Below are 27716 nucleotides of genomic sequence, written 5' to 3'. Positions count from 1 at the left end.
TCCTGCGCAGCTATTTCTCACAGTCCATAAACAACTGAACAAAAATATTTTCATACAAGCGCTTTCATATAAGAACGCGATCACATCAGGTATTTTCGTTTATATCAATTAACGTAGAGTTATGTACTACATCACTCGTCGTATAGTTTAACGAAAATACACTTAACGAAAAATACTTTAACGAAGCTGACTTTTCTTACCTTCTTGCGTCCTGGGCAGTGGGATACAGTTCAAATAACACATCGTCCTCCGCATTCCCTAAGAAAAACATGGTCATTTTTTGTTCTTCTGCTTGGCTGTTTTTAAGGAAAACATTTAAATAGCCTCGAAAAATTTCCAGTTTGTATGTCACTGGTTCATTGTAATTGGTTTTATCTGACTTGGTTCAGAAAGTCTTTTCGTTCAATTGTCGAAGTTGTATTTGTGTTCCTTTATTATTTGAGGGAAGCTCTTGAGTTCATTCTTTTTTAGGCATGCATTTCTTTATAGCCACGGGTTTCTTACCAAGTAGAGACGTGTTTAAGAAAAAAATCCTTTCTTATTTCACCAAAATAACAACAGTATTAAATGTTAAATTTAATAATTTAGTCGGTCGGAAAGAACTACAAAAACAATTTAGAGAACAAAAAGCTTCAAAATGAAAATTTGAAAATAATTTCATCAGAACAATTACAACAAACAATATATTACAATGGAGAATTATAAAATGGTAAAAAAGAAAATTATAAATAAATCCCAACACCTGGTTGGTTTGAGTGAGATAATTCCACCGCGAATCTCCCGTGTTAATTTTGTGTCAGAAGAGCTTCCATCGCTTAATTTTGCAAATGCCTCCCATCCGTGACAAGGGGGCACTGGTACCAGCACGGCTTTGAATTGCTTGGAGAGCACCTCGAGTTCTTTATTCATCAGGTAACACTGACAAAACCTTCGTAACAAAATCTTTGTACACCATTCTTTCATCTCAAGAGAGGCTGCAGCGATAGTTGTCTCCCATTTCTATCCTTTGGACACTGGGGAATATCAAAGGGTGCTATTGCCGTGTTTCAGCTATAAGCAACGCAATGCATGCTTTTATCTTATCTACGTTCATTCTTCTAACAGTCTTGGATGTTGGAATCGGACAAGGTGGGTTCAATTTGTGAATGGGACACCCATCATGTATTTTAATCTGAAAAGTGCTATTTGCAAAATATACGTGAGATTAATCAAGACAAATAGCAATATCTTGCATTGTGCTACTTAGCATCGAGACAAATTAGACAATAGAGGTGGGATATAACCAAATAAAGTACAATGCAATATTCAGTGAAGTACGTCCTAAATAGAGGCAGCTTATCGTTATCCAGTGTTTCTAAAAAACAGCTGAAGTTGGCATCCGCGATAAATATTTGTTATTTTTAACTTCTATTGCCCCTACCAACGTATACTAGTTACCAATCTCGCTTATATGGGTGATGTGGTTTTGTCCATGTGAGGTGATATTCAACACCATGTAGAAAAAAATCGTATATTATACTAGTACTGAAAGAACAAATTTACTGTTTGCTTTATTCACCATTAGTTGACAATATATAGTTGACTTGGTAATTTTTTAATGAACTTCTTGTGCTCCGCTGTTTTTCTTTTCGTGGTGTTGGGTTATTTTTCCATCTTTTTTTTTCATTTTGATGTTTTAATTTTAACTTACGTTTCTTTACAGTAACATTGGAAAAGAGGGATATTTGTAAATTAAGTCACCAATTCAATTAGTGAGGGAACCGGTACCAACCCTAACATCATTGCAGATCAAACAATGTTTGTAAAATATAGAAAAACATTTACACCTCTAATCATAACTTACACCTTGTCATGGGAAGTGAACCTTTCGCGAAGTTAACTTGGATTTCACACCGCGTTTATCTAAGCGGCGTTATTTACGAAAATGCAGTGCTTTAACCCCCGTAACTCTTAATTGTGTTTTGTTCATATATTGTGACACTATTTTTTTCTCTCTCTTTGCATTATGATTATCGATTTTACCTTCGTTTTTGCGCTTACATAAGTCGCACTTAATAAAACTAAAAGTGTTACTAAAACGTCCTACAATAAGGCACAAAATACCAGAGAAAAGCTTTCTGGAATGTGGAAATTTAATTTCGATAATTCACTTTTTTTAAGTAAACTCTCCTGCTCATTTTGTGTAATAAATGCAAAACACGTATAATATAAGTTTTTTAGATTCTATCCAAGTTTTGTTCAAGTCGATTTAACATAACTTCAATGCAAAGTTACGTCATCTTGCGTTCATAATTATACAAGCTTTTAAACTCTAAACAAGATAATTTCCGGGTCATTGTCGGCAACTTGACCATTGCACAGGTACCAGTGTTTTTGTCCTTTGGAACCTAATAACAATATAACCTATTTGAGGTACCAAGCGTATTGTTCCAGTTGAAAGAAAACAGGTCAAGAAATTACCCATTTGTTTTTTTTTTTATGAGATTGTTCTCATAATTTCCTTTGCATTCGTTTGAATCTGGCAGTCGCCATTCTTTCATCAGACGAGAGCAATCCCTGTGGAAATCGGTTAGTCTAGATTGGGCGTTAGATGCAAAGTAATAGCAAATGAATCGTTGTCATATCCTATCAACGTTTTTGTTTCTCGCAATTTTGGATTTGGGATTTTGTCAAGGTATGTTTTTTTTTTTCTTATACCTCATTTCACTTTCCTATTTCGAAGCTAGGATATCATCGCGTTCGCCAAATAGGAATTATCCACATTAAATTGTAGAATTATTCCACCTGCTAGGTAGAAAGGGACATTTACAAAACCTAGTAAATGTAAAACAAGAAAAAGCAGCCTACAGAGGCTGACAGATGCTTTATTTTGTTATTAAACATTTGTTTTACGCAAACGGACAGTGTTTTGGGAAAATAAGCACTGCTTATGTTCGTAGTAATATTTTTAGTTCTATCCTGTGGTCAATTGCCCGTCTACTTTGGTCGCCGTTGATAAGTGTCCTGACAGACGCTCGCGATTTGAAACTAGGGTAAAAAAAAAAATAGACAGTTAGGCTGTTAAACACTATTAAAGGAACTGTGTCACAGTTGTTAGCAGAATCTAGGCGTGTGAAATGGCCACCGAATTTGGTGATATGTGAAAATAACCGCTTAAAACAGTGAAGGAACACTTATTTCAATTACACCGCAAATACAAAAGAAGATACATTTGGCCAAAGGGGAAGGAAATTAAAGCGATATGGGTTTTGGAATACTGTTGGGCTGAACGATTTTCAAAGTTAAACTCGTTTGCTTGTAACTTTAAGTTATAATGCTCGGAAGACACATTTGGATGTTTTGAAGCTATAGTTTTGTCATTCATATCTATAGAAGTAATTTATTTTCAAGCACTAATTAAATTCATGATAGCGCGTATTTGGTAAAACTTAATTAAATAGCCTTAACTCAGCCGTGACACAGTTCCTTTAAGAAAGGGCATCTTATAGCGCTTAAAAGCTCTTTGAACCAATGTGTCTTTCACTGAGTGCAGCGTAGTTGGATGATTTTGGAAACATATATGCCTTTGAGGCAACAAACAAAAACTAGTGGAAACTTGCCATTCCGTTTATATTAAAATAAACTTGGAGGACACTTTATTTATTTTTAACTATGAACTACAAAAGTAGATCGACATTATTCGAGTCATTTACTTGCTGTTTTTGGTAATGACAGGGGACTATATTGTCACCAATTTCAAGAACAAAAAAATATTTGTTCTTCTTTTAAGGAAGACAGTTGCTCATTCTAAAGATTGATGGCTTTCCAGCATTTTTTTTATATATATATTTCCACTGTTCGCTTTATACTTAAAAGACCCAAATTAACCCATTTTTTCCCCTTTTCCGATGATTTGTCACCAATTTCAAGAACAATTTTTTTTTCTTTTTTTTAAGGAAGTCAGTTGCTCATACTAAAGATTGATGCCTTTCCAGCATTTTTTTTTTATATTTCCACTGTTCGTTTTGCACTTAAAAGACCAAAATTAACCACATTTTTTTTTCTTTTCCGATGATTTGTTTTTCCGATGACTTTCGTTTACTTTAAGTTTAAGCAATATATGACATTTTGTAAGGCTAAAACATTTTTTTATTGTTCTATCTATTATGATCATATAATTGTCAAATTATTGAATTTACAAAGCATGGCAGGTATTGTGTGTTCTTCTCAATTCTGTTTAAAACTAATTAAGCTAGAGATCTAAGAAGATCACGTTACTCGTATGACTAAACAATATAATTTTGTTTTGGTACTACCGCCTGTCGATTAATAATATTTCTTTCGCTTAGGTTCAATTGCGTTGTTATATCAGTTTAAAGTCAAATCAGTATAAGGAATCGCTACAAAATTGAAAAAAAATATATATCTCTATGGTTGACAACCAGCGAGGGCACAGGTACCAGCCCTGAGGCACTTGCTGATCAAACAATGCGTGTGTAAATTATAACAAGCTAATTGTCTCTGACAAAACAAATCAAATGAATAGAAAAAAAACTCGCCACAAAAACACTGTTTGTGTTTTCACTCTTCTTCATTCCGAAGAAAGTGTTTCTTGAGATAATTATTTCATATCGGTTTTTTTTTTCGCAACCTTTCAAAAATGGAAGATTTTATAATTGGATATACGGACACAATTTATTATTCCCATTATCCTTCTTGGATTTTTGAATGGTTATAGTGTCTTGGTCGTTCCTATATGTTCCAACAAATTAGTAACAACAAAAAAAGGATTGGGATAAAACTGTTAAACTTTGCGCCAAATGGAAACAGTGTGGTGGATCATTATCTACCGATGTAGCTTTGTATGGGTCACTCCGATCCCATGGGGAACACAAAGAGCTTCGAAAATAGAGAACACTTAAAAAAGAGGTTCTGCTACCAAAAGGATAGTACTTCTCATATTTCACTCCTTTCTGGTGCGAAATCAAATTTTGTTGTTGTTGTTGTTGTTGTCGTCGTCGTGCACGCTGTGGGGTCCAGCATCGTTTGAACTAAACATGCTTTAAAATCACATGAGACCGATAAATAACATTGAAAGCAAAAAAACGATATAATTTGCCAATGTTTTATGAGAATAATCTTAGCAAAATATGAGACGCATATTGTAAGTAACTGTCGTAGACTATACGCTGGCTGTTTCTCAGCTATTTGCACTTTGAAGGCTTGCTAACAGCCCAAGAAAATAACCAGGTCAGAACCCTTTTATATAGGTATTTCTTGTTTAATTTGGACTTCAATCGGACTCGTCTTACGTTGCCTTCGCTCCATGAAACCATGCAAAAAAATTGCAAACAGATTGTTTGACTATATGATAAAGAATAAGTTATAATAATTGCAAACTTGTTTTGTTATTTTTCTTCTAGAAGATGGATGCGAGTATCTGAGAGAAGGTGATCAGTCGTTTACAAGGGATATAAAATACGAGGCAATGAAATGGTTCGAAACGCCTTCAATTGTTTCTTCGGGGGAAGGTAATATGTCCGTGTTTTGGATACTAAACTTATATTGTCGGAACGAACTACCATAGCGCATGAGCGTTTGTAAACCCTTCTTTTTTCTCACCTGGTAAACGCTCTACTTGGGACAACTCCGTAAATTCCTTTGATACATTGACTGTGTGATTCTTATTGTTGTTGTTTTTGTCTTCATTAACAAAGCAAAAAAGTCGTAGGAGTAGGTAAATCTTCCGCTATATTCCTTTTTTACTTCATATTTTAATAATCTAAAACTGGTTTTCAATAATATTGGAAGCTATATATAGGATATTGTGAGATAAGTCAGCCTGTCAACAGAAAGTCACTTTAACTTGTTTATCAGCATTTTGTCTTTTCACTATCAGCATGCACTGGTGAAGATGCACTTGGCTTGGAAAGCGGTCTCGTTACAGATCAACAAATGAGCGCTTCTTCCTTGTGGGAAAAAAGCCATGGTCCAGAAAATGCCAGGCTCAATCTTGCCGCTGCCAGAGGGAAAACTGGTGCCTGGTCAGCTAAAACTAATGACCAAAATCAGTTTCTTCAAGTTGATTTTTGGCGAAATGTAAAAATCACAAAGTTCCAAACTCAAGGTCGGCAAGACTACGAGCAGTGGGTAAAGAAATACAAGCTTTCCTACAGTGTGGATGGTTCTTCTGCATTCCAGACATATCAAGAGAATGGCGTTGATAAGGTACAAGGGAATATTTTAATGGGAAATGATCCAAATTAGGCTATTATTGTCATTTAATAAAATATTTTTGTAGGCTTTGCGCAACAAGCAAGTTCAAATACAGTTAAAAACCGCATGTAACAACCTACATTTTTTTTAAATCTGGCTAAAAAGTTTTTGTATTTTCGGACAGTTATTGGCAATTTAGGGTGAGCAGGTTGTTATTAAGGTACTTGATTTCTTTTTTGCAGGTTGTTTGTCGGCGTTTTACGCTAATGGTGCACGGTTGACTAACTTGGTTCAGATTTATAACATTATCCAGGTTTAACCCAGATTAAAATAAGGGGAAAATATTATTGTGAAATGTTTTGATCATGCAGGTTACTATAGTGGCGTGATCATTTTTTAAAAGATTTAACCTCGTTTTTCATTAATTATATAATATAGAAGAATTGTTTTGTTTCATACAGGAGGCTCATTATTTACTTATGTACTTGTAGGTTTTTATTGGAAACAGTAATAAGGACGGGATTGTGACCCAAGTTTTGCTGCAACCAATCACCGCTCGATATGTGCAGATAAAGCCAATAGAATGGAACGACCATATCTCCATGAGGGCGGAATTTTTCGGCTGCGTTTTGTCAGGTGGGTTTTGCGTAGCTTACTGTATGAGCATTTTGTTCATTATGTCAGCATATTGCACTTTAAGCGCAAACATTCGAAAATTCACCAGATACAGTTAATGTGACAAAAAAAAAAAATGATTTTGATTGTCTAGATAAGAAACAAACCATTTATAACTAGTTCGACGTATTCCATATTACTATATTACTGTAATTTAAGTAACAAAATATCGTGATCAACTGTATCGAAGACTTTTTGAGGTCTAACAAGACAATAGCGTTGCAAAACCACGATCATTTTTTGTAGCCCAGTTGTCTTTAAGCATCAAGAAGTAGTAAGAGTGGGGTGTAAAGAACGAAAAACAGATTGATAATGTGTAAGAAATTATTCTTAGTTGCATTTAGTAAATAAACCCCTTCAGGCGGCTGGTATATTGGAGGATAATGCCCGAGGCTGAAAGATTGTCGAAAGATGAACAGTTAGCCGAGAAGCGAAGCTTCGAGGGCAACTGTGAAATTTTGCGGACAATCTTTCAGCCGAGGGCATTATCCTCCAATATACCAGCAAGCCAAAAGGGGTTTATTTATTTTATAACCCTCCGATTAATTTCTACAACGCGCTTCATCGCCAGTAAATTTATAGGAAAAAACCTGCGTAACAAACCCGGCTTAACTGTTGTTGAAACAAATGCAAGTTGATTGGCTTACATGATTTTCAACTCTGTGATTTCATTAAAAGTTAGAATCGAATAAAGTGACTTAATTCGTTTGTTTTCTGGTGACAAAATCGGGCGACGGATATCAAATCGGACGGGGTATATTCGCCGATACCCGTCGTCCGATTTTGTACCACGTGATGCGTTTTGTCCAATAAGCGCGCGCAAAAATTAATGGGTGGGTTATAACTATATTTATATAACTAGTCATAGAATATCCGTTTGACAACTTTGGCCACAACTGGAATTACTGATATAGGTCGGTAATCTGTCGGATCTGAGCGATTCGCGAAATTTTTGTAGCAATGGAGTAAATTCAGCAGATTTTCATTCATCTGGGAAAATGTCAGTTGTCAATAATTGATTAAATATTATAATTATTCAGCGAGTAAGTCAGGCCATTCCCAATTTAGCTAAAACATTATCTAATCCGGCTGCCTATTATGCCAACAGATCGCTATCAAGTAATTGGTCGAAGCGTTCATATGGACTTTGTACAAGAGCATCTTCGAACAAAGAAGAACGTTAACTTTGGAGATACCCAAGAGCGGCCCAATAACATTGAGGTTGAAGTCCTAGCGGACACTGTATACGTTAAGGTACGTTACTAAAACTGCTCGAATACAAATTAACGAGGACAATCGATGATTTTGCCTGCTCATTGTGTTTAGCAATATAGCCTTACGAGCCTAACTTAACCTTACAACTCTCACATTGCTTCTCGTCCCACACTTCACACCTTCGCTCACCCTGTAAACCTGCCCATGAGTAAACCTTATCATTAAAGTAGTCTTTATAGAGTAAGAAGCATACGGAATAAAGCGAAATGACAACATTCAAAGAAGCTAGCCAGACGTCAAACAAAAACTGGAAATCCGTAAGCGTTTGTGGGCTATATGCAAAAAAAAGAAAAAAAAAACACACGAAAACACGAAAATATTTACTGTTCCTTGCAGTCATGTACAGTCATACAAAGTACTCCAAGAAAACATTACTAGAAAAGAACACACGCGATGTTGGGGCGGTCAAGTAGGATTACACTAAGTGAAGTTTTAAACCGTGAAGCTCGGCTCGGAGCTTGAAACAGTAACCCTTTTACCAGATTTTTGGTAGAAGAAAGTTACCCTTTTTAAATACGTTTCATTGAAAAACGTATCACTTCGATACACCTACAGTAGAAATACTGCGTCCCTTTTCTCAACTGTCACTTGACTTTGACTCTTTAGCCTAACTCTAGAGGCTAAAAGCGTTTACAAATGATGGTTTTCTCCTATCTTTGTTATAGTCACCTCGTAAAATCCCAAACTTCTTACCTGTTTTCAGCCTTCAAAAACTATTTGTATACTCTACTATAGCATTACTTTTTGTCAACCTGGGTAACGCAGTGGCGAGTTATATACTCTTAATAAAACATTTTCTCGTCAGGGTGTCATTAAAATGCGAGGCATTAGAAAATTGACAATATACAGCCGTAAAGTGTCCTTTGTGAAAGATAGTCAGTTAGACCTCAGAGCTCCAGATTTGTCGCAAAGTCTCCCGACGCTGCCTCCAAGCACCGATGGAAACGGCGGAAAGCATGGAGTACATGGGCCAATAGGTAGGCAGGTATTAACAACATGAATTAAAACCACTCGTAAGATGTAATAAGTTAAATTAGGGGGCAATGCTTTAATTATTTTTTATGTGCTAAATTACTGTATCTCTATTAACCATATTCAGACCGGGCTTTTTTGGACCTTCTCAGACCGGGGGGCTCAAAATAAATAAAAATGTTCTTAAACCCGTAAAAATGTAAAAATAATGCCATTTAAGTTGATTTTTATTAACAGAAACACGCAAAATTACAAATTTGAGAAAACATGCAAGTCAAAATGCCGTTGCCATGGTGATGTTAAGTTCCTGACACATCATCCCACCCTACCAAATTGTTGCCAGATAAATTTTAGGAAACCTCATAAAGTTGGGCAGCGTTTGGTTAAATCTTAAAAAAAGTTATTAAAGTTCAAAGTCAGCGCGGGCCTCAAAAGCCACCCCCCCCCCCCCCGGTCTGAATAGGGTTAAAACTCGTACTTTTGATCCATGCTTAGAATTGAAAGTGAAAAAGGTTAATTCAAATAGAGAAACGAATTATATCTGATGTTTTGTTATCGGTATCGTCATTGCTGTTTGTGCTGTTAATTTTGTTTTTATCTCTTTCTTTACAAGTGGAAATATTTGCTGATACTGCAGCAGGATACGTAAACATTGTAACAAGTGGTGGAAATGGAAAACGGGGACAAAACGGCGCAAATGGCAGAAAAGGGGCTGACAGCTTAGGCAAGGTCTGTAGATCTAGTATCATTCAAACACCCCTCTGTAACAGACCTGGTGAAACCCGACCTGGTGGGTTATTTTGCCCTCCCTGGTGAAATTTTGACCTCCCTGGCCCCTGGTGGGTTTTCTAAAAGGCCCTGGTCAATTTTATTGCTCCCTGGTGAACAATTTAGTTTCCCTGGTGATGCCTGTTAACCCGTAATTAAGAAAAGTCACGGCTCTCGTTTGTTCAGTCTTTTTTAGTTGTAAAAAATGTTTGTACTGTGTTTGTGTGCGTCGAGCTGGCTCATTCTCGAGCCCAGCCGCGAGGTAGGAACGTCATGTATGGGGAACTATTATGTCCCCAATATATAATTAACACTATACTCTAGTGTCTTGATGTACTCTATTTCCTTGGTGTACTCTAATGAAGCAACCAGAGTACATCAAGGACCTAGAGTACATCAAGCGAGTAGAGTACATGAAGCAACCAGAGTACATCAAGGACCTAGAGTAGAGTAGAGGAGAGTACATCAAGAGTATAGTGCTAATTATATATTGGGGACATAATAGTTCCCCATACATAACGTCCCTACCAGCCGCGATCGTTCTGGCGCTGACCAGAAGGATCGCGGCCTCTGGGGACGAGAATGGCGCGGGCTTGGAAACTGGCTTATTCGGCTAAAATAGGCATGGTAACATAGAAATCTCTAAAGAAATTTCGTGCGACTGTGTAGCGCATATAACTAGTGAATAAAAACGATAATGAAAATGTAAATGAAAATGAAAAATGCGCCAGATGGTAGTAAAATGTTTCCATACGTTTCGGGGCTACTGCCCCTTCTTCAGTGGAAAATGTGAAATGCGCAAACTGGCTCCAGCCGGTCAAAATCGTGCGGGCTCTAACAAACGATTGTGTTGGAAAATGGCGGATGAGTCGGCCGATGATTCATCCGATGATAAATATGATCGTGGAGGTGGAGATTCTTATAATAGCCAGAGTGCAAGCGACAGCGAAACGTCTGGATCTTCCTCGAGTTTTTCTGAGGCCAGCAACGAGCGTCCAAAGCGAGCTAAACGAAGGATGAAACGGAAATATGATGAAGATTCGTGCGATTCTTCCGACACGTGTGAACCTAGAAAGCACAAGAAGCGCAAGATCGTCAAGAAGAAAAGGAAATCAAAGAAGAAGAAAAAGTCAAAAAAGCCACTGAACATCTCGCCAACCGAAAAGGCCGAGAGAAAGACGTCATTTACACTGCGCTTATAAGGTTAGATAACAACGACAGTCGAATTCCTGTGCTTTAAATTTCTCGGTAACCTCCAGCTGTGCTGCGTCTTTTGCTGCCTTCAAAGACAAAGTGTTAGAAGCCTGTGATCTCGCTTCTCGCAAAAACGTTCAATTTAAGTATCTTTACAATGATATTAGAGTTCAGTTGTGTGAATCCACATGGGTGGCTTTCTTGCATTTCGTAAAGAGCCGAACTGATTACACTGTTTCGTTGGAACTTGTGACGTCCTTGTCAAGAAAAGTAGGCGTTCCAGTACAGCCGAAAAAGCCTGGAAAAGGCTTTCGTGCAGCCGCCGTGTCGTCAAAGTCACCTTGTGTATCAGTGTTAAAATCGATAGTTGAAAAGGAATGGAGCAGTGTCTATATACATGGGCTTCCAAAAAAGTCAAGGGAAGAAGCAATGAGAGAACTTGTAACTGAACAGCTGAGGAGGGAAAGGCACTGTAAAACATGCCCCATTTCGCATACTTCGAAAGTTGCTGTCCCAGCGTGCCCAGAAGAGCTGCCTGGTCAACTCAAGAAACTTTTGACAGCGTGTGAACTGAGAAAGGTTTTCGACAAGAGAGCAAAAGTAAGGAAAGTAATATATCAAACACGAGAGGCAGTGTTTCATCAGGATATCCAAACACCGAGAAGAGAGTTGAAAATACGACGCGCAGCGGAGTATTTTTGACAAAATTTGAGATGTTTGGATAGCCGATGAAACACTGTCTCGAGTGATTGATATATCTTCTCAATCGAAACAAAAACCAAGGAGTAAACGGAGAAATAAAATCGTAAAAATCTATGCTAATTAAGATCGGGTATCCAAACCACCGTCACGGTTATGATTTTCATTGTGTTAGCCTTATGAATTATTAATGAGTTTGAGAAGTGTATGGATCAGCAGATTTGTTTCTAAACCCGTTGTTTGTGCAGTGCCCAATCTGTGCAGCAGTCGTGTCACTTGGTCACTTCAATGACATCATGATTAAACGAGACAACTTATGGCAACACATCAAAAGTTCTCATGTGGACGATCCTGTCCGATCACGCTACAGAGGTATGTTGGGAAAATGGAATAGATTTTCCAAAAAATAATAACCCTGGGCCCAGTTGTTCAAAGCACGATTAAGCTAATCCAGGATAAGCGTGAAATTTGGTTTCAATTTTATAACATTTCGTTGAAAATGATTTTGACTAGTGTTGAACAAGTCCTAGAAATTTGAAAAAAAAAACTCTTCAAGTGTCAGAAAACTAAAAGTGAACAGACGTTTAAGGCTTGACCCTTCCTTAGTGTTATGGTCGGAAATGGCAATGTTTAAATACAAGTTGCGCCATACAAAGTCAAAGTTGATTTGAATGCATTTTTAAGATTAAGTTGCCTTAGTTTGCATATTTTTAAAATGTAATACAGTAGGGTAAACTATAGCTAAAGTATGTACAACAAAGAATTCTATGATAGAAGTTTTGTGTGACTGAACCTCAAATAAGTAGTAATTATAAACAGTAATTTTACATTGTAAATAATTTGCAATATGGAAGAAAGTTGTCTCAATACGTTTTATGATTACAGACCCTTATTCAGGCAAATATTTGAAACGCCAGCTCACATTCTTTGTAAAAATGTCTTTCGAATACTGTTCGAAACTGTTAAGGTTAGGCATCGTGGAGTGTTGAAATCATAGTCCACAAAATATCATAGTAAAAGAAATCTGTAACAGAGGTTTCGTGAAAAAGTATAGCGTATATAAGTAGTGATTTTAAAACATGTTTCTAACGATAATTTTAAATAAATTGTAAATTTTGCGCTAGCTGGAAGAAATTGCATCGTTACGTTTCGTGAAGCTGCCCCTTTTTCAATAAAAATTCGAAACGCCAGCTCCCTAAATCGTCGGTCTCCCTGGTGAAAAATCGGATCAACCTGGTGGACTTTTGTCCGCCCTGGTAGAATTTTGTAAAAAACCTGGCGAACTTTCAAGCTTCACCAGGTCTGTTACAGAGGGGTGTATTCAACAAAAACAGACTGTTAAATCGAATCTACTTGAAAATAATGTTGACGGACCGTGCGTACAAAGTGGGTGGGTGTTTGATTAACCATGGCTTCTTTAATTTCTACAACTTTTCTTACAAAACAGCTAAGAAGTACAACGTTTCAGTTAATAGATAATACCTTGCTCTAAGATTAGTTGATAGTCATAAATTGTCATTGTCAAGGCTAGTGCATACTATAGGACATGGGGTAACATCCACCACCTCCCTCTTCCCTCTTATATGCCCGATTGCTCAAATGTCCACTCTACACTGAATATTAGAAGGATCAAGTATAATAAAGTTCTCACTAAATAAGTAAAAAGTGCCTTTAATTGAAACAGCTAAATGTTTCAAACGTTTCGGACTCAGCCTTCCCACTGATGAAGGGCTGAGCCCGAAACGTTTGGAACGTTTAACTGTTTTAAAGGGACTTTTTACTCATTTAGTGAGAACTTTATTATACTTTGTACTTTTACAAGTGCCACGCAGCACAAGGAGATTTATTTTTCATTTATCATTGATTATTAGAAGGATCTTCCATTCCACCGAAAACATTAACAAATATGTGTATATTTTACAAAAGTATAATAAAGTTCTCACTAAATGAGTTGAAAGTGCCTTTAAAATAGTTAACTATTTTTAACTATTTTAAAGGCACTTTCAACTCATTTAGTGAGAACTTTATTATACTTTTGTACTTTTACAAGTGCCACGCAGCACAAGGAATTTTATTTTTCCATTTATCATGTATATATTTTTTTTGTATGTTTTTTTTTTCTTTTTTTTTTAATAATAATTTCTATCATAGTCTTTCTATTATAATCTATCAGTTATCGTAATTGTTGTTATTGTTGTATTGTTGTTGTTACTGTTATTGTTATTGTTATTGTTATTGTTATTGCCTTGTTATTATTAACAGAGAGCGGACAAGACAGAAAGAGATTGTAGCGCAAGGGCCAAGAAAAATATGTGGGGAAGAATCAATGGGTGCACTGAGAATATCCCAGGTACACGAGGAGCAGCAGGAGGGGCAGGTGGAGACGGAGGATATGCTGGAAAATCAGGTTAGAACACAGGGGACCCAAACACTGTATAAGTTATAAATAATCTTAAAATAAAAATGTTCTTATTAACCTGCGTTCCCGGTGTCTTTTTTTGTCCGGTTTGGGGGCGATTTGAATCAGAGCGAAGGCGGTTTACGTTGTGAGTTTCAAACGTTAATCGGTCTGTCGCAATGTCAATACCACGCGCCTCAATTACGTCTCAAGTTTTCATTTATTGAGGAGAGTTAATAGTTTATGGTGTTAGTAACTTGAGTTAGTAAATAATTAAAACTTGAGGTGCGTCGTATTGACATTGGGACAGACCGATTAACGTTTGAAGCTCGCAACGTAAACCGCCTTCGCTCTGATTTAAATCGCCCCCAAACTGGCCAAAAAAAGACACCGGGAACGCAGATAAATAAAAACATTTTTATTTTAAGATTATGTATAACTTATACAGCGTTTGGGTTCCCTGTGGTTAAAATAAATATGCCTTTGGTGAATAATGCCAATTTGTGAAGAAAAAATGTTTAGTAGGTTAACGTACTGGCTTGGAACTAAAGACAAATATTGAAATCGGAACGTTGCTACGCCTACAGATCCATAAAAAAATGTAATTTTACTGATTTGCAATCAGTGCAAGCGGATTCTAAAGTACTTTTCATAATTAATCCCAGTTTGGTCTGTTGCGCGTTAGCCGACGGCGCGAGCTAATATACTGGATAGTACAAGGCACCCATTTGTTTTTACTTGACTTCATATAAGAGCGTTTCCCAATAAATAAACGAGAAAAGAATTCAAACATATCGCAAGGCTCATAGAAAGGTTTCTAACTACCTATAGCTATTGCAATTTACTTTTTTCAATGTTTGAAAATTCATTCGAAAACAGGGAACGGTGGTAATGCTGGACGCCAAACAATTAACGTCAGTAATGTGCGAGGAAAAGTGGAACTGAAAACATGTCGCGGAACGGGAGGCCAGGCAGCTTCTAACGGGGTTGGAGGGAACGGTAGGTGTATCTGCTTAACGTTTCAAATTGAATTCAGTTTGCTTTTTCCTGCATCCCCTTCTCATTTCCTCGTTTTTCACCTTCTTGCTCCTTCCTCTCTTTCGTGACCTCCTTATTCCTTCTTCTTGTTATCATCCTTCTTTTTGTCCTAACACTCTTCATTGCTCAGCTGTAGCTGTTTTTTCTCCTTCTCCTTCTCGTCCTCGTCCTCCTCCTCTTCAATGATATATAAATTTATTCTTTAACAATTGTTGTAAAAATGTTAACTTTGAGTAAAACCCCTTTGGGATCCTTTTAAAGTCTATTGTATTTTTATATTGTAAAACTAATTTATCCAAACCAAACCAATATTGCGGTTCCAGTGGGTACAAATGACTAGAAAGATTAAAAAGAACGTATCGAGTTTTGTATCGATCAGTACTAGAATTTTACAATAATATAGAGCTCTCAATTGTCTAAGATCTTATGTTTTTAGTTTATGCTGGTATTTTTCGCGAGACTAATGACCTAACAAATCTGGTGAGAAATTCTCTTCTATACAATTTAAAAGTATTTCATGAGGGATCTCAGAACTGCATTAATTAGTTTTGGGATAATGTAGGTCTATCCATCCGAAATCTACAACGTTTCAAAAGGTTGCTTTTGTGGTATTTTTCTTTAACAACGTGGCGGCCTATTTATTTATTTATTTATTTATTTCTGTATAGGGGGTCAGGGAGGGCGTGGAGGCCGTGGCATCAGATGCCGGTTTAGTGAGAGATGCGGTCGTCTTACATGTTCTTCAAGCTGTCGTTCAAATGGTCAGACAAGTGAAGCGGCTCGTGGATCACCTGGAGCAAAAGGAAGTGACGGGCAAAGTTGAGTACCGTGGAATAATCTTCCTCTGCTTTTTTTTTATAAGGGGGCTTTTTTTGCTTATTCATCTTGCCGTGTTAAAATATAACTTGAACATTACTTTTTTTTTACTCGATAACATGCAAATTGATGAACAGTAAAATCCCGCGAGTAAAAACTTAACATTTAAGAACCAGTTGACAAAAAATGCCAATTTGACCCCTTTTTCTAAGGATATATTACACTGATAATAATAATAAGATACGTCAACATTCTGGATCCTCTTTGGAGGTATTTTACCTAACAGCTTCATCACTCCAGTTGCGATGTAAATGCGACTGTTGAAAATTATAAAACATCATTGAGCATTTAAATAAATAAACATAAAATGGTATGCAAATTTCATACAAGGAAGAGGCTGAATACCGGTATAAAGTCTATAAGCAGCAGTGTATTTTTTTTGTTGTTCAAAAAACAAAAACCTATTAAAAATCTAAATAGCCTAAATGTGTGTCAATTACCCTTTATCTGAGAAGCTAAAATGAAAAAAATAAGTTCTTACCCGCGGAATTTTACTATGCCACCAAAACACTTGGTTTAATGTAGGCTAAGAATTTCTTTGACACGGCATATGACGATTAACTACTTCAGGCTATACGTTCTTATTGGATATTGATAACTAGCTCAGACGTAATTATAATTATTCTTTAAGTGTTCGGTATATACTTTTTTGCATCTCCAGAGTAATGATGCTCTTAATTTGATTCGGTCTTTTCGTTTACCTGTGAACAAAATTCCTATGGAATCCAGAGGAATAGTTTTCCCAAAGTAAACAGATTAAGACGCACAGTCCTTAATGTGGGTCATATAACCCATTGCTTTTGATAAATTATCTTTTTGTGCTTTTTTAGCTGTGGTAAGCGCTGGATCAGATGGTCAAGTGGAAAACTCTTATCTGCAAAAAATTGACCTCAGTCGCAACGCTAAAGATCTATATCCGTTGGCTTTGATAAAGTTAATGACGAGGTATGGCGAAGATCTTATTTGGGCAAACAAGATCCCAAACGCCGAAGCGGTGTTCAATTTCATAGTTACGTTAACAGAAGGACGATCGGATGCAACTGAACTAAGAAAGGGTAAGTTTATACTTGTAACTGACATTGATCCAAATATATCACCGCAAATGACTTACTAAATATCAATCGTCGCAAAACGCAAAAGACAGAGTTAAACACTTGCCTTTTTTTGTAACTTTTCTAAAAAAAAATAATTGAGGAATGGACTGTTGGGCTCGTTTAAGAACACAGCTTTTCTCAAAGTGGGGTTTTTGTTATTTATGGCAATGCGACTTATGACGATGTCGATGCTTAAAATGGTCACGAACAGAACTTTACTTTTTTCCTGATGCTATCGAATAACACTTGCGAGTTTTAATTCCCGGAAGGACCATTGCAAGTCTTGTACAGCCGCAAATAAAGAAATTCGCAACAACATAAAAACTAACGATAAATTGAAACTGTCTATAACATTGCTCTGGCTTATGTAGAAGGTAATATGTCCAAAAATGTGAATAGAGCCAGCATGCATCCATGCCATGAAAGAATAAAATTCCTCGTCGCGTTATGCTGCAAATTAAAAGCGGGTAGCAGCACCACAATTGTCTAGTTTCCAAAGATGTGCGCGGGGACACAAATTGTGTGTGCAGTAGGAATGCGCCAACGCAAATTAGTGTTAAAGTCTAAAGTGATTCACAATGAAAAGAAAAAACGCATTTTGATTTGTTTTCCGAGTGGTTCAAGACGGACCGCTCACCAATATAATTCAAAAATTGAATTTACGAAGGGTTGTACATAAGAAAACAAATTTGTTGTTTAGTAGAATTTTTTTAGTACACGATTGGCTAGCAATTGCGGTCAAACGTTCTTGAACTCGTCGCTAAATGTATTCTTAACTTTTGCGCTTCATTAGGCCCTATAGTCTCAAAATTTAGTTTGCGACGTAATCATCTTCCGATTTTTGCCTAAGGCATTTCTTGTAATGTGGGTTACTGCTCCAAGCGTTTTTAATTCGATCTTCTTCCGCTGACGCCTTATAGAAAAAAAAAAGATATATCTGCCCTCCCTCCTCTACACCTTGCTTTCATTAGTTTGACAGCATAGTTAATTGGGGGGGGGGGGGGGGGAGATGGTTAAGAAGCCCGGCAAACATCAAAGGAGCAGACAGTGGCTTAAGTTTTAGGTTGGAAGGTCCATGAGAGTGCACATCATTTGTTTTGCGCTCATACACTATGCATGAATTACGTAATCGCAATGTTTTCATTGGTTAATTGCATGAACACGCGTAACCACCTATTTTATTTTGTCAGGTTTTTTGCACCATCAACCCCCAAAATAGCAAACAAATACCTATAACAAAGAACTATGCCGAGCTTTTATAACCAAATCCCTCTATTAACTATGGTGACAGTAGATTGGCAGGATTCCCGTCATTTTTTTTCTAGGAAACTACATTTCATGTGTCTATAACTTCAGCTTTGATGTTTGATATAAAAACTTTACGGAAAACCTTGTGGCTAAAAATTATAATAATGGTCTAATTCGTTATACTTCCCAGGAAACGGGGCTCCGCCAATACAGCACATACATTATGAAAAAGCTGTGGTTAATTACTAAAAAGGAGAAAGATAAATAAAGCACACAAGCAAAACAATCAATCAAATAATCAATCAATCGATTTTAAATGAATAAATACATGACAAGAACATAGCTAGCTGAACAAAATTAAAGCCTATTTAGTAAATAATGCCAGCTCGCTTAAAGTCTTCTTATCTCTTCTTTAATCCTGTTTGTTTTTACTTTTAGTTGCAAAACGAAGGCTAGCCTTTTTTAACAAAGAGGGATTTGACAGATTTGGAATGAATAAATTGTTCGCCCCTCTGATGAAATGGGAAACGTTCAAGCAACAAGTGATAAAAATTAAAGACCACGCTAAGGCGTACGAGGATGCTTATAATGGAATACAGGCATCAGTTGAACGGCAGGATGGTATAAGACAAGTGATGCAGGCGCTTCCACGGGCAGCAAAGATCCAGGTAGACAAAGAGAAAGAGAGACTCGTAGAGGCCAGAAGAATAGCAGTAAGCGAAAAAGGGGCTTATGTTGCGGTAAGTTTTGGCATGAAAAAAATAACAATTTTCGAAAACTCTTCACCCACTCCCAATAGGGTGGAGAGCCCTCCATCCTGTTGGTCTAAATATAGAGTACTCAATTCAAAATAATTTTATCTGTGCATTAAAAAAACATAACATTTGGGGGTCAACCCCCCCCCCCCCCCCCTCTCTCTCTTATACGAATGTGGAGGTATGAATTTGCTTGTAGTCCGAATGTTAACTTGGTTACTTGAAGAAATTTAAATGTCGATACCCCGACGCATCGCTATCCCAGTTGTAAAATTAAGCTTGACAGCGAGCAGGTGGTGGAAAGATAAGATGGAGAAAAGGATTGATTATTAAAGGGCCGTAAAAAAGTTCGGCTAGGGCTGACAACAAGTTGCTCGAGATTTCACACAAATTTGCTTGCTTATTCTAAAAAGCTGCTGCACCAAAATATCAAACACGTTGCGTTTTAACTAAAAAAAAAAAAGTTCTCCAAACATATGCGAATTTTTCCTCCAAGGTGAGTCTTCTAAGCATTTTAGTGCAACCTCAATAGAACAGAAGTATGTAGATAACTTTTCATCTCCAAATTGATTAAATACAAGAAAAATGATGAAGATATCTATGACGTCCTCGACGAGTTCGTCGAGTTTAAATTCTTTATGAACCGAAAGTTGAAAAATCCTCGGATGCCGCTTGGAAAGCCTCGGCAAACTTCGTTAAATGTAGAACAACTTGAAACATGTGGGAGATTGATCAGGGGACGCCTATTGTTCGAGGAAAAAGCGTAACTTAAATTTGTTAAACCGCAATCGGCCTTCCACTTTTCCATTAGGCGCATATGACAGGACAATTCCCTTTAGTATGAAAATGTTCTTAACTCCCTGGTTCCGTCGATGTTTGGCTCCAAGTTTATATTTGGACATTCCTTTAGCATCAGACATTATCCTCCGATATACAAGTCGTCTGATGGTGTGTATCTATCCTGGTGGCAATGGAGCCCATATATTGAGCAAATATCTTTTCATAAATAAGAAGGAGCAAGATACATAAATTTGTGTTTTTTTTCTTTATTTTTAAGAGTATTAAAGAGTTAGAAGTAGGCATGACGAGCTCTCTGGAGGAAATTGTCGCCCAGCTGCCTGATGTATACCAAGCATCGCAGTTTAACCGAGGGGATCTCTTTGTGATACTCCAAGGGATTACTGGGTTCTTGAGTGGAATTAAAGGAAAGGACCCCTTCTCCGCTATCGGTGCAGCTATAGGAGTTGCTGGACATTTTGCTACAAAATGTAACACTGGTACTCTTCAGGAGAACCTGGACAAAGTCGAGAAATGGTTGACATTTGGTGAGGAGTACGCCGCTCTACAGGATTCAAGTGAGCTTGATTTTGACAAAATGGACGTAGGATCTGTACCGGAAGTGATGAAGGTAATATGATATCCGAACTCATGCAATTTTACTTCGCCTCCAAATATCGGTAAAGTCACTACTAGCTTTGTTCATATATTTGTGTTACATGAAGACAGTACTCTCTAGGAAACAAAAGGACAGTACTCTCTAGGAAAAAAATATAATCCTTCCCTCGACCTATGGGAATTTTAAAATGTCACAGAAGTATATCCATAATGCGTTTTGCACCTCTTTCAAAGGCTAACTTGGAAATGAACAAGGAAGGACTTGCAGCGGACCTGGTTTGCATGCTGGAGGAGCGGTCATTGCCACGAAACAAAGCTAAGTTCCAGGAACAGATTGAGAGGTTCTTCATTGCTGGCGCAGCAAGAATTGATCTTATTGCAAAGGTCATCGACTTAGACAACCAAATTGGTGGACATAACTTCGATATCCCTAACCTAGAAGAAACGTCAAATGCCATAGAAAGCCTAGGAGAAACAGGCGGTAAGTACTTCTAATTAAATATGTAAAATGAAGAAGTTTCGTCTGTACACTTGCGACCAAAGTACTGGAATGACAAGTAAATCGAACTAACCCTACAAGTGGTCATCATACCCTGGTTCAAAATAAGCAAGTCGTAAGCCTTATCTATACACCGTCCTGATTTCTGCAATATTTTTCCCAGATCGTGTACAGATATAGCCGGATTTGTTTAGCCGAATTTGAGCACGGTTTTGAATTAATCGTAAAGTTCTTGGCACTCTCAGTTGAGTCTCGCTACGCATGCCGCCGAAGCGTACAATATAGGAAGTGCTTTTACGGTATTAGAACGTCTCTTTAAAAAATGTATCCGGTGACAAATTTAAAAATCAGTGATGATTTTCTGTATCCGATGAACAATTACTAAACCTAATATGTGTAATGGAGACGAGAACAGCTCGGGAATTGATCGACCCTGCACCATATAAGCTCATAAGTAACAATAGACAATTGACTCACTCTCGTAACACGTTTTTACTTTTTTTTAGACTCTCCCATCGCTGACAACATACAGCAAATGTTTTTTGATGATCTCCTGACTTCTTATGGCCAAATGGAAACGAGTTTTACTAAGCATCTCTACCAGTTCTACAAAGGTTTTGAGTTTCGCTCTCTGTGGGATGTTGGTGAGAAATTGGTTCAATTTGAGAGAACTGCAACTGAAGCCGCCTCGGGCACTCGGAGCTTACAAGGTGTGCTTCAGCTGACCAAGGCTCTTGAAGAAGTCGAGGGCCTCGAAAATAAAGGACGGAGATGTTTTACAAAGTTTCGATATTCCACTAATATCCACAAGTGGTCTTTTGACAATGTCAAAGACGCGGCGGTAAGTACATGTATGTTAGTTAGCATACGTTAACTGCGGTTCATTCATGCATTTGTACACGCATATTAGAAAATCAGAAGATTGACAGTAACCTGCACAACTGACAAATATCCTGCACAATTTAGCTTGCAATCTTTTGAATTTATATAGACAACTCGGGCTTCGGCCTCGTCAGCTAAGAATCAGTTGAAAATCAGCGAGATGTCGCAGGATAATTGATAATTAACTGCATTTTACACAGGACACAGCGTCGCTCAAATCGTTGCTGGGCAGAAGTATTCACCTGAGTGATTTCGAAGCTTCCGTGGACAACATCTTGCACTGGTCCCTTTGATTTCCTTGGCAAAGTCGTTTTGAAAAGTTTACACGGCTTGTTTCTATGGTTTAACGATGACATGAAACTTGCAGAAAAAATTATAATTATCAATTATAAGATACGTATTATCTTATTTATTTTATTTTATTTTTACATCCTTTGTTTCTTCAGATGTTTGACCAGTTGCACAATAAAGGTAACACGAGCTTCACTCTGAAACTCTCTCACAGCTGCACCACGTGTTTCAATGTTCGTCTCTTAAAGGTAAGAAGGTAATTGGAATGCTACAAATTAAACTTTTAAGCTATTAAAATCCCTTACCAAAGTTCCAAATAAGTAACGATTTATTATCTCGTCTCCTTTGATGTGATTTGTCCAAGGGATTCAAATTGAATAATTTTTCTCGCTTATAACAACTTTCAATTTATGTTGTCGTTATGTTGTTTTTATCTCTTTGTTTGGGATTCTGGGAGTATATCCGACAGAAGAGTCATAGAATAGCAATAATGTAAAAAAAAAAAAACAGCAACAAAAGCAACAATTAACAACATGGCACCGCTTCCCTACATTGTAGATGTATGTTGAGCTCTATGGAGATGGAAATGAAAATGACAACAACAACTTGCCAGCCAATGTTTATTTGAAATTGCGTCATATGAGTGGTTCGTTCTTCAGAGATGCAAGCGGAGACACCAAGGAATTTCGTCAGCCATTGGCATCATTGCGAAATTTTGAATTCAACCGTTTCGCAATAACTAATACCGCTAAATGCAATGCTGAGAAAAAGAAGGGCAACAGTAAGTAACTATAAAGCCTGGCACTTACTTACATTCTGTTTTTTTTTTTTTTTTACTTTATTTTGATGAAGGAGCAAAAGCATAATTATACTTTAAGCAATTACACTTGCAAAAATGGGAAGTTTTTACTTTCACAGAGTTACTTATTATTAATAACACTTGATAATAATCATTTAGAACAACTGGTAAAATTATAGAAAGACAAAACCTTTGATTTTATTTTTTTTTTTTAATTTAACACGATACTTCATAGTTCTATACAAAATAAAATAAAGCCTCGATCAAACGGTCATGATAGTTGATGATAGTTCGCTGCTTCCAACTATCATTCACTATCATATTGACTATCATGTTTGCGATCAAACGCTCCATGATAGTTGATGATAGTTTGTCGAAATCACGCAATGCGCTCGCGCATTTCATTTTTGCTTTTCTCGATCTCAACTCGACTATCATTCGGTGCAGAAATGTTTTCATGTTTTTTCCTTGTTTGCGATGCTTTCACGCCATCTCTTGCTTTTGGCAGTGATATTTTCAGTGCTTTCTCGACGCTGTTTTTACTCTTCTTCTTCCCACTTACTTTCTCGTTTTCAGCTTCACTATAGTCCAAATATTAATCTAAATTTCGGTTTTCTTCTTCGACGAACGATAGAATTTCCTTTGCGGAAGCCATGAATCTTGGATTGAGCCCGTCTTTGACTGAACTACTGACCGATAAACTATCATCCCCGCGATCAAACGGTAAAAACTATCATCAACTATCATGTCGAATTTGAGCACGTCCAAACTGCATGATAGTTGATGATAGTTGATGATAGTGCATGATAGTTTGTGTTCAAACGCGCGTGATAGTTGGAACTCTCATCAACTCTCATCAACTATCATGACCGTTTGACCGGGGCTTAATAATAAAAAAAAATTACGTCATCCTACAAGGCTTTTGAAGTTGGTTTTGAACCAATAATAGAGTCCATATATGCATTGCTCTTATCGGTATAAGTCTGCTTGTACTTAATCTTTCTGCTTTATAACCATCCATGTATATTTTTGTTTTATTTTTACTCATTTATTGTTTTTCTACTTACAGCAAGGCGCCCAAAAGTGTGACCACTTTTAATTTATTCACATTCTTTCGTGCAGATTTAATCCAATCAAAAGCCGTGGATAGCTTGCAGTTGACTTCTGATTGGATTAAATCTGCACGAAAGAATGTGAATAAATTAAACGTGGTCACACTTTTGGGCGCCTTGCTGTAAGAAAGTTATTACTTTGAGTTTCATCTAATTGAAAGTTGTTTTACACTTTAGAAAAATGACTGAAAATGTAACTTTAGTAATACGAATCAATTACAATTTTAGAGGATTCGCTTTTCTGTATGGAGAAAGATGACTTTCGCTTCCAGCCGATGTGCTGTCACTACCTCAGTGACTCGCCGTGCAATGACGCACTTCTTGGCGCAGAGGAATGCACAAGTCCATTTGGAACATACCAGCTCTCCATGCCGATCGATGACCAAGCATCTTGCGATCCTGGAAATTCACCGATAACGGATAAAAATTGCAAAGACTTTGATGTGAGTTTCTGGACGTATTTGCTTGTCCGACCCATAGTCCCGCCGTCACATAAACAATAGCCACCATTGGGCGCGAAAATATGCACAGATATTTGTCAGCGGACATCGTCTGGAGAAGCGAACATTTTTCCGACAGCGAAGATCGAGAAAAAAAATGAGCTTCGAGGAGCAGAAAATGTCCAACGACAAATATCCCTGCAAATGTTTAAGCCAAATTGAGGCTATTTTTTTATTATCCTTTAATTTTTTTACACAGGGCCACTTACTTTAAGAAACCTTTTTTAAAAGCTCTCATACGTTAAAATAATAGTATGATGGCGTTCAAAATATTGTTTTCGGTTCATCAAAATGTTAAGTTCTATTCTATTTAACAATTTACTCCTGCTGAAAACTGAACACCCGGAAAAAAATCACAAAGTTCATTTCGTAAACTGGAGAATATCACTTGGGAAAAAAAAATCTGTCGGATAATCCGCAATTTCAGTTGGGGCATATTGTTTCACGAAACGCTTTTTAACTAATCGCGCGGTAGCGAAAATATTTGATGGATTATAACTTTTAATATACTTTTAACATATTTGTTAAAATTTACATGGTTCGCATTCAGTTTGTTAACATGTTTTCAAATCGGGTCAGCTTATGCTTTTTTTGTTTAATGCAGTGGTCTCATTCGCTGTTTTCACCGTTCCCATACCCTTTTTTTTTTTTTTCTTTTTTTTTTGGGATTTCTGCGCTCTCCTCCCCCATTAGTAAAACTCTTGCCAACATTTCGGGGGGGGGGGGGGGGGTAAACAAGGCCTATTATGGGAACGTGAAAAATCGAATATGTGAATTATTTCGCCGGTACCCATTTTTACACCGGGGTTAAGAGAGGCACTGTGAAAGTAAAGTGTCTTGTCCAAGCACTCAACACAGTGACCCAGGTCAGGGCCAAGGCCCGAACCCGGGACGTCGGCTCCGGAGTCCAGCGCGCCAACCTTTAGGTCACTGCACCTTCCATTAGTCATATCTTAAAAGTCTGCTAATGCATGATGGTATTATGACGATAAATTGATTGACACTATTGCAGCCGATATAAAACGAGACCTCCTCAGATATATTTCGACACGCATAAATTTGTTGTTAAAACCTCAATGTAAGCGCGGGTTACCATTCGAAATATATTTCTCGCACACTACTGGGAGCCAATTACAAAGTATACATGAAAATGTGAAAGTCGAACATACTCTACATCAATTTAAATCTAAAATCATACAGGAAAAAAAAAACCCTAGGGTGGAGGGTGGTCATGTTAGACAATGGCGGACAACAACAACAAAAAAAATATATATGTTTTTCGTGTCAGAGGACCAGAACTTTACCCCAGGACCCAGTGGTGTGTGGGTGAAAACATTTCTACTTATTTCCTTTCACTCACGCAGTGGAAAATATCACCCTTACCTAATTTGATTTGATTTGATCTTTGTTCTAACATGTCTTAAAGCGTATATCCACGCAAGAAACTATACAGTTTTGACCGCATTTTAAGCCTCTCGTTTGATTATTTTACTCTGTAGAGATCCAGCTATACCAAGATGAATGTATGGATTCATTATCTGTACTGGACCGATAGCTACCCAACAGGGCCAGATGATGCACGATGCACAAGTTTCCAAACTCCAAGTTCCAAATTTGAATTTCCATTGTCCAAGCCTCCATTTACTTTAGTTCACGAAGCCTGAAGCAGCAACCAGAGAAACGGAAAAATAAAAAAAGAGCCTATTTCGTGATTTGAAATATCAAATAGAAAGCAGAAGTCATTGTCATTGCCATTAATTAATTCCAATATACCACCACAATACTTCCGCGAAAGCGATTACCGATATATGCTAAAAACAACATATGTATCCCTTAGTATTTAGTAGTCGGAGAGAGAACAAGTTATAATATGGAATTATACTAATGGTAAAGCAATAAAGTAAGTTCAGGATGAATAATGAATAAATCAGATTAAAATTATTCTGAATGATCTGTTACATCGTCCTTAAACTACATGCCCACAAGCCACCCACCTCCCCCCCCCCCCCCCCCCCTCCCTGCCACTTTTGGGAAGGAGGATCTTTGACGGGTCAGTGAGTATTTAGTGGAGAGCGCAACGCCACTCGAGAGCAAGTTACGACGAAACGTGACAAACATCATTATCTGAATGAAAAATATGAACAGGTCTTTACAGAGAGCTATGTATGATTTATGGTAAAGTCCTAAGATAACACATGCTATGAGGATCTCTGGAGATGGTAAGTATTTTTCCAGTTCACTTGCAGTGATTCTGAAAAGTTTAGGAACGGTGTATCAATCTTGATTTGATTCGTCTTTTTTGTCAAAATCGTCGGACTCAAATGTTGATTTTGCGGATTTTTTTCTCAAAACATTGTTTTATTTCAATTTTCCCTATCTCTAACTCGCTTACGGTGATTTCAGTAAATGGTATAGCGCATCCTTTCTGCGCATAATATTTGCGTCATCAAGAGAGCACAAGAGTTCGCGTGCACACAAAGCATTACGAGGTTTCTTAAGCCCCGGCTAAAATTAATAAACGATCAAACATTTTCGTCCAACATCGTGACGTGTTTGTCACACACAACATGGAGTGGCAAAACGAGCAAACAATGTTTGATCAAACATCAACCAAATTGAGCCCACCTAGCGCTTTGTCCGTATTACCGCTGAAATTATGGCGCAACGTCTCATAGATTCGGTTTCTGATTGGTTGCTTTTTCCCGCTTGGGCTTGTTTGGTTTCTAGAGGTGGCTAAACGATCAAACATTTTAGCGTTAAGCAAAATGTTGGATGAAAATGTTTGATCTAGACCAAACATGGGAAACCATGTAAATGTAATGTTGACAGAGGTGGCTAAACGGTCAAACATGCTCTTCTATCATGATTTTAAACGAAAATGTTTGATCGTTTAGCCGGGGCTTAGAGGAGAAGCTCGACAGGAAAATCAATGGTTGCTTTCTTTTAAACGAGCACAGTGGCCTCCCTATTCATTACATAATTTTAAAGAAAAAAAAAACGACACTCTCTGGTATATCTACGTTTTATAGAATTTTGATTTCCCAATTTTGA

The 27716-nt window shown here is 37.3% G+C and overlaps 1 protein-coding gene across 2 annotated transcripts; it reads left to right on the top strand.

The window, feature by feature from the left end:
- The first annotated feature begins 985 nt into the window (after positions 1–985).
- LOC144642891 (uncharacterized) lies at positions 986–26616 on the top strand. Of its 2 annotated transcripts, none has more exons than XM_078501993.1 (19): positions 986–1128; positions 5403–5510; positions 5879–6207; positions 6687–6831; positions 7979–8124; positions 8951–9122; positions 9731–9846; positions 14041–14185; positions 15056–15175; positions 15883–16032; positions 16921–17145; positions 18871–19172; positions 20245–20595; positions 20817–21063; positions 21588–21922; positions 22410–22502; positions 22813–23035; positions 24394–24608; positions 26165–26616. In XM_078501993.1, the coding sequence occupies exons 1-19, from the start codon at positions 1065–1067 to the stop codon at positions 26327–26329; spliced, it is 3651 nt and encodes a 1216-aa protein (XP_078358119.1). In that variant the 5' UTR covers positions 986–1064; the 3' UTR covers positions 26330–26616. The 2 variants fall into 2 exon arrangements, with proteins under 2 accessions (XP_078358119.1, XP_078358118.1); XM_078501992.1 differs by lacking the exon at positions 986–1128 and adding an exon at positions 2541–2674.
- Positions 26617–27716: the final 1100 nt, after the last annotated feature.

This window comes from Oculina patagonica, chromosome 2 (genome assembly GCF_052425735.1).
Source record: "Oculina patagonica isolate OP01 chromosome 2, crgOcupat, whole genome shotgun sequence".
In the NCBI taxonomy this organism is placed as follows: domain Eukaryota; kingdom Metazoa; phylum Cnidaria; class Anthozoa; order Scleractinia; family Oculinidae; genus Oculina; species Oculina patagonica.
The sequence above is the reverse complement of the archived record's forward strand: the minus strand, read 5'-3'. Positions and strand labels throughout refer to the sequence as shown.

Excerpts from the sequence above, each read along its gene's own strand:
- LOC144642891 (XM_078501992.1), top strand. The coding sequence starts at position 2,608 with ATGAATCGTTGTCATATCCTATCAACGTTTTTGTTTCTCGCAATTTTG. Across the intron at positions 22,503-22,812 it reads TCAATGTTCGTCTCTTAAAG|ATGTATGTTGAGCTCTATGG; the intron begins GTAAGAAGGTAA and ends CCTACATTGTAG. Across the intron at positions 23,036-24,393 it reads TGAGAAAAAGAAGGGCAACA|AGGATTCGCTTTTCTGTATG; the intron begins GTAAGTAACTAT and ends TTACAATTTTAG.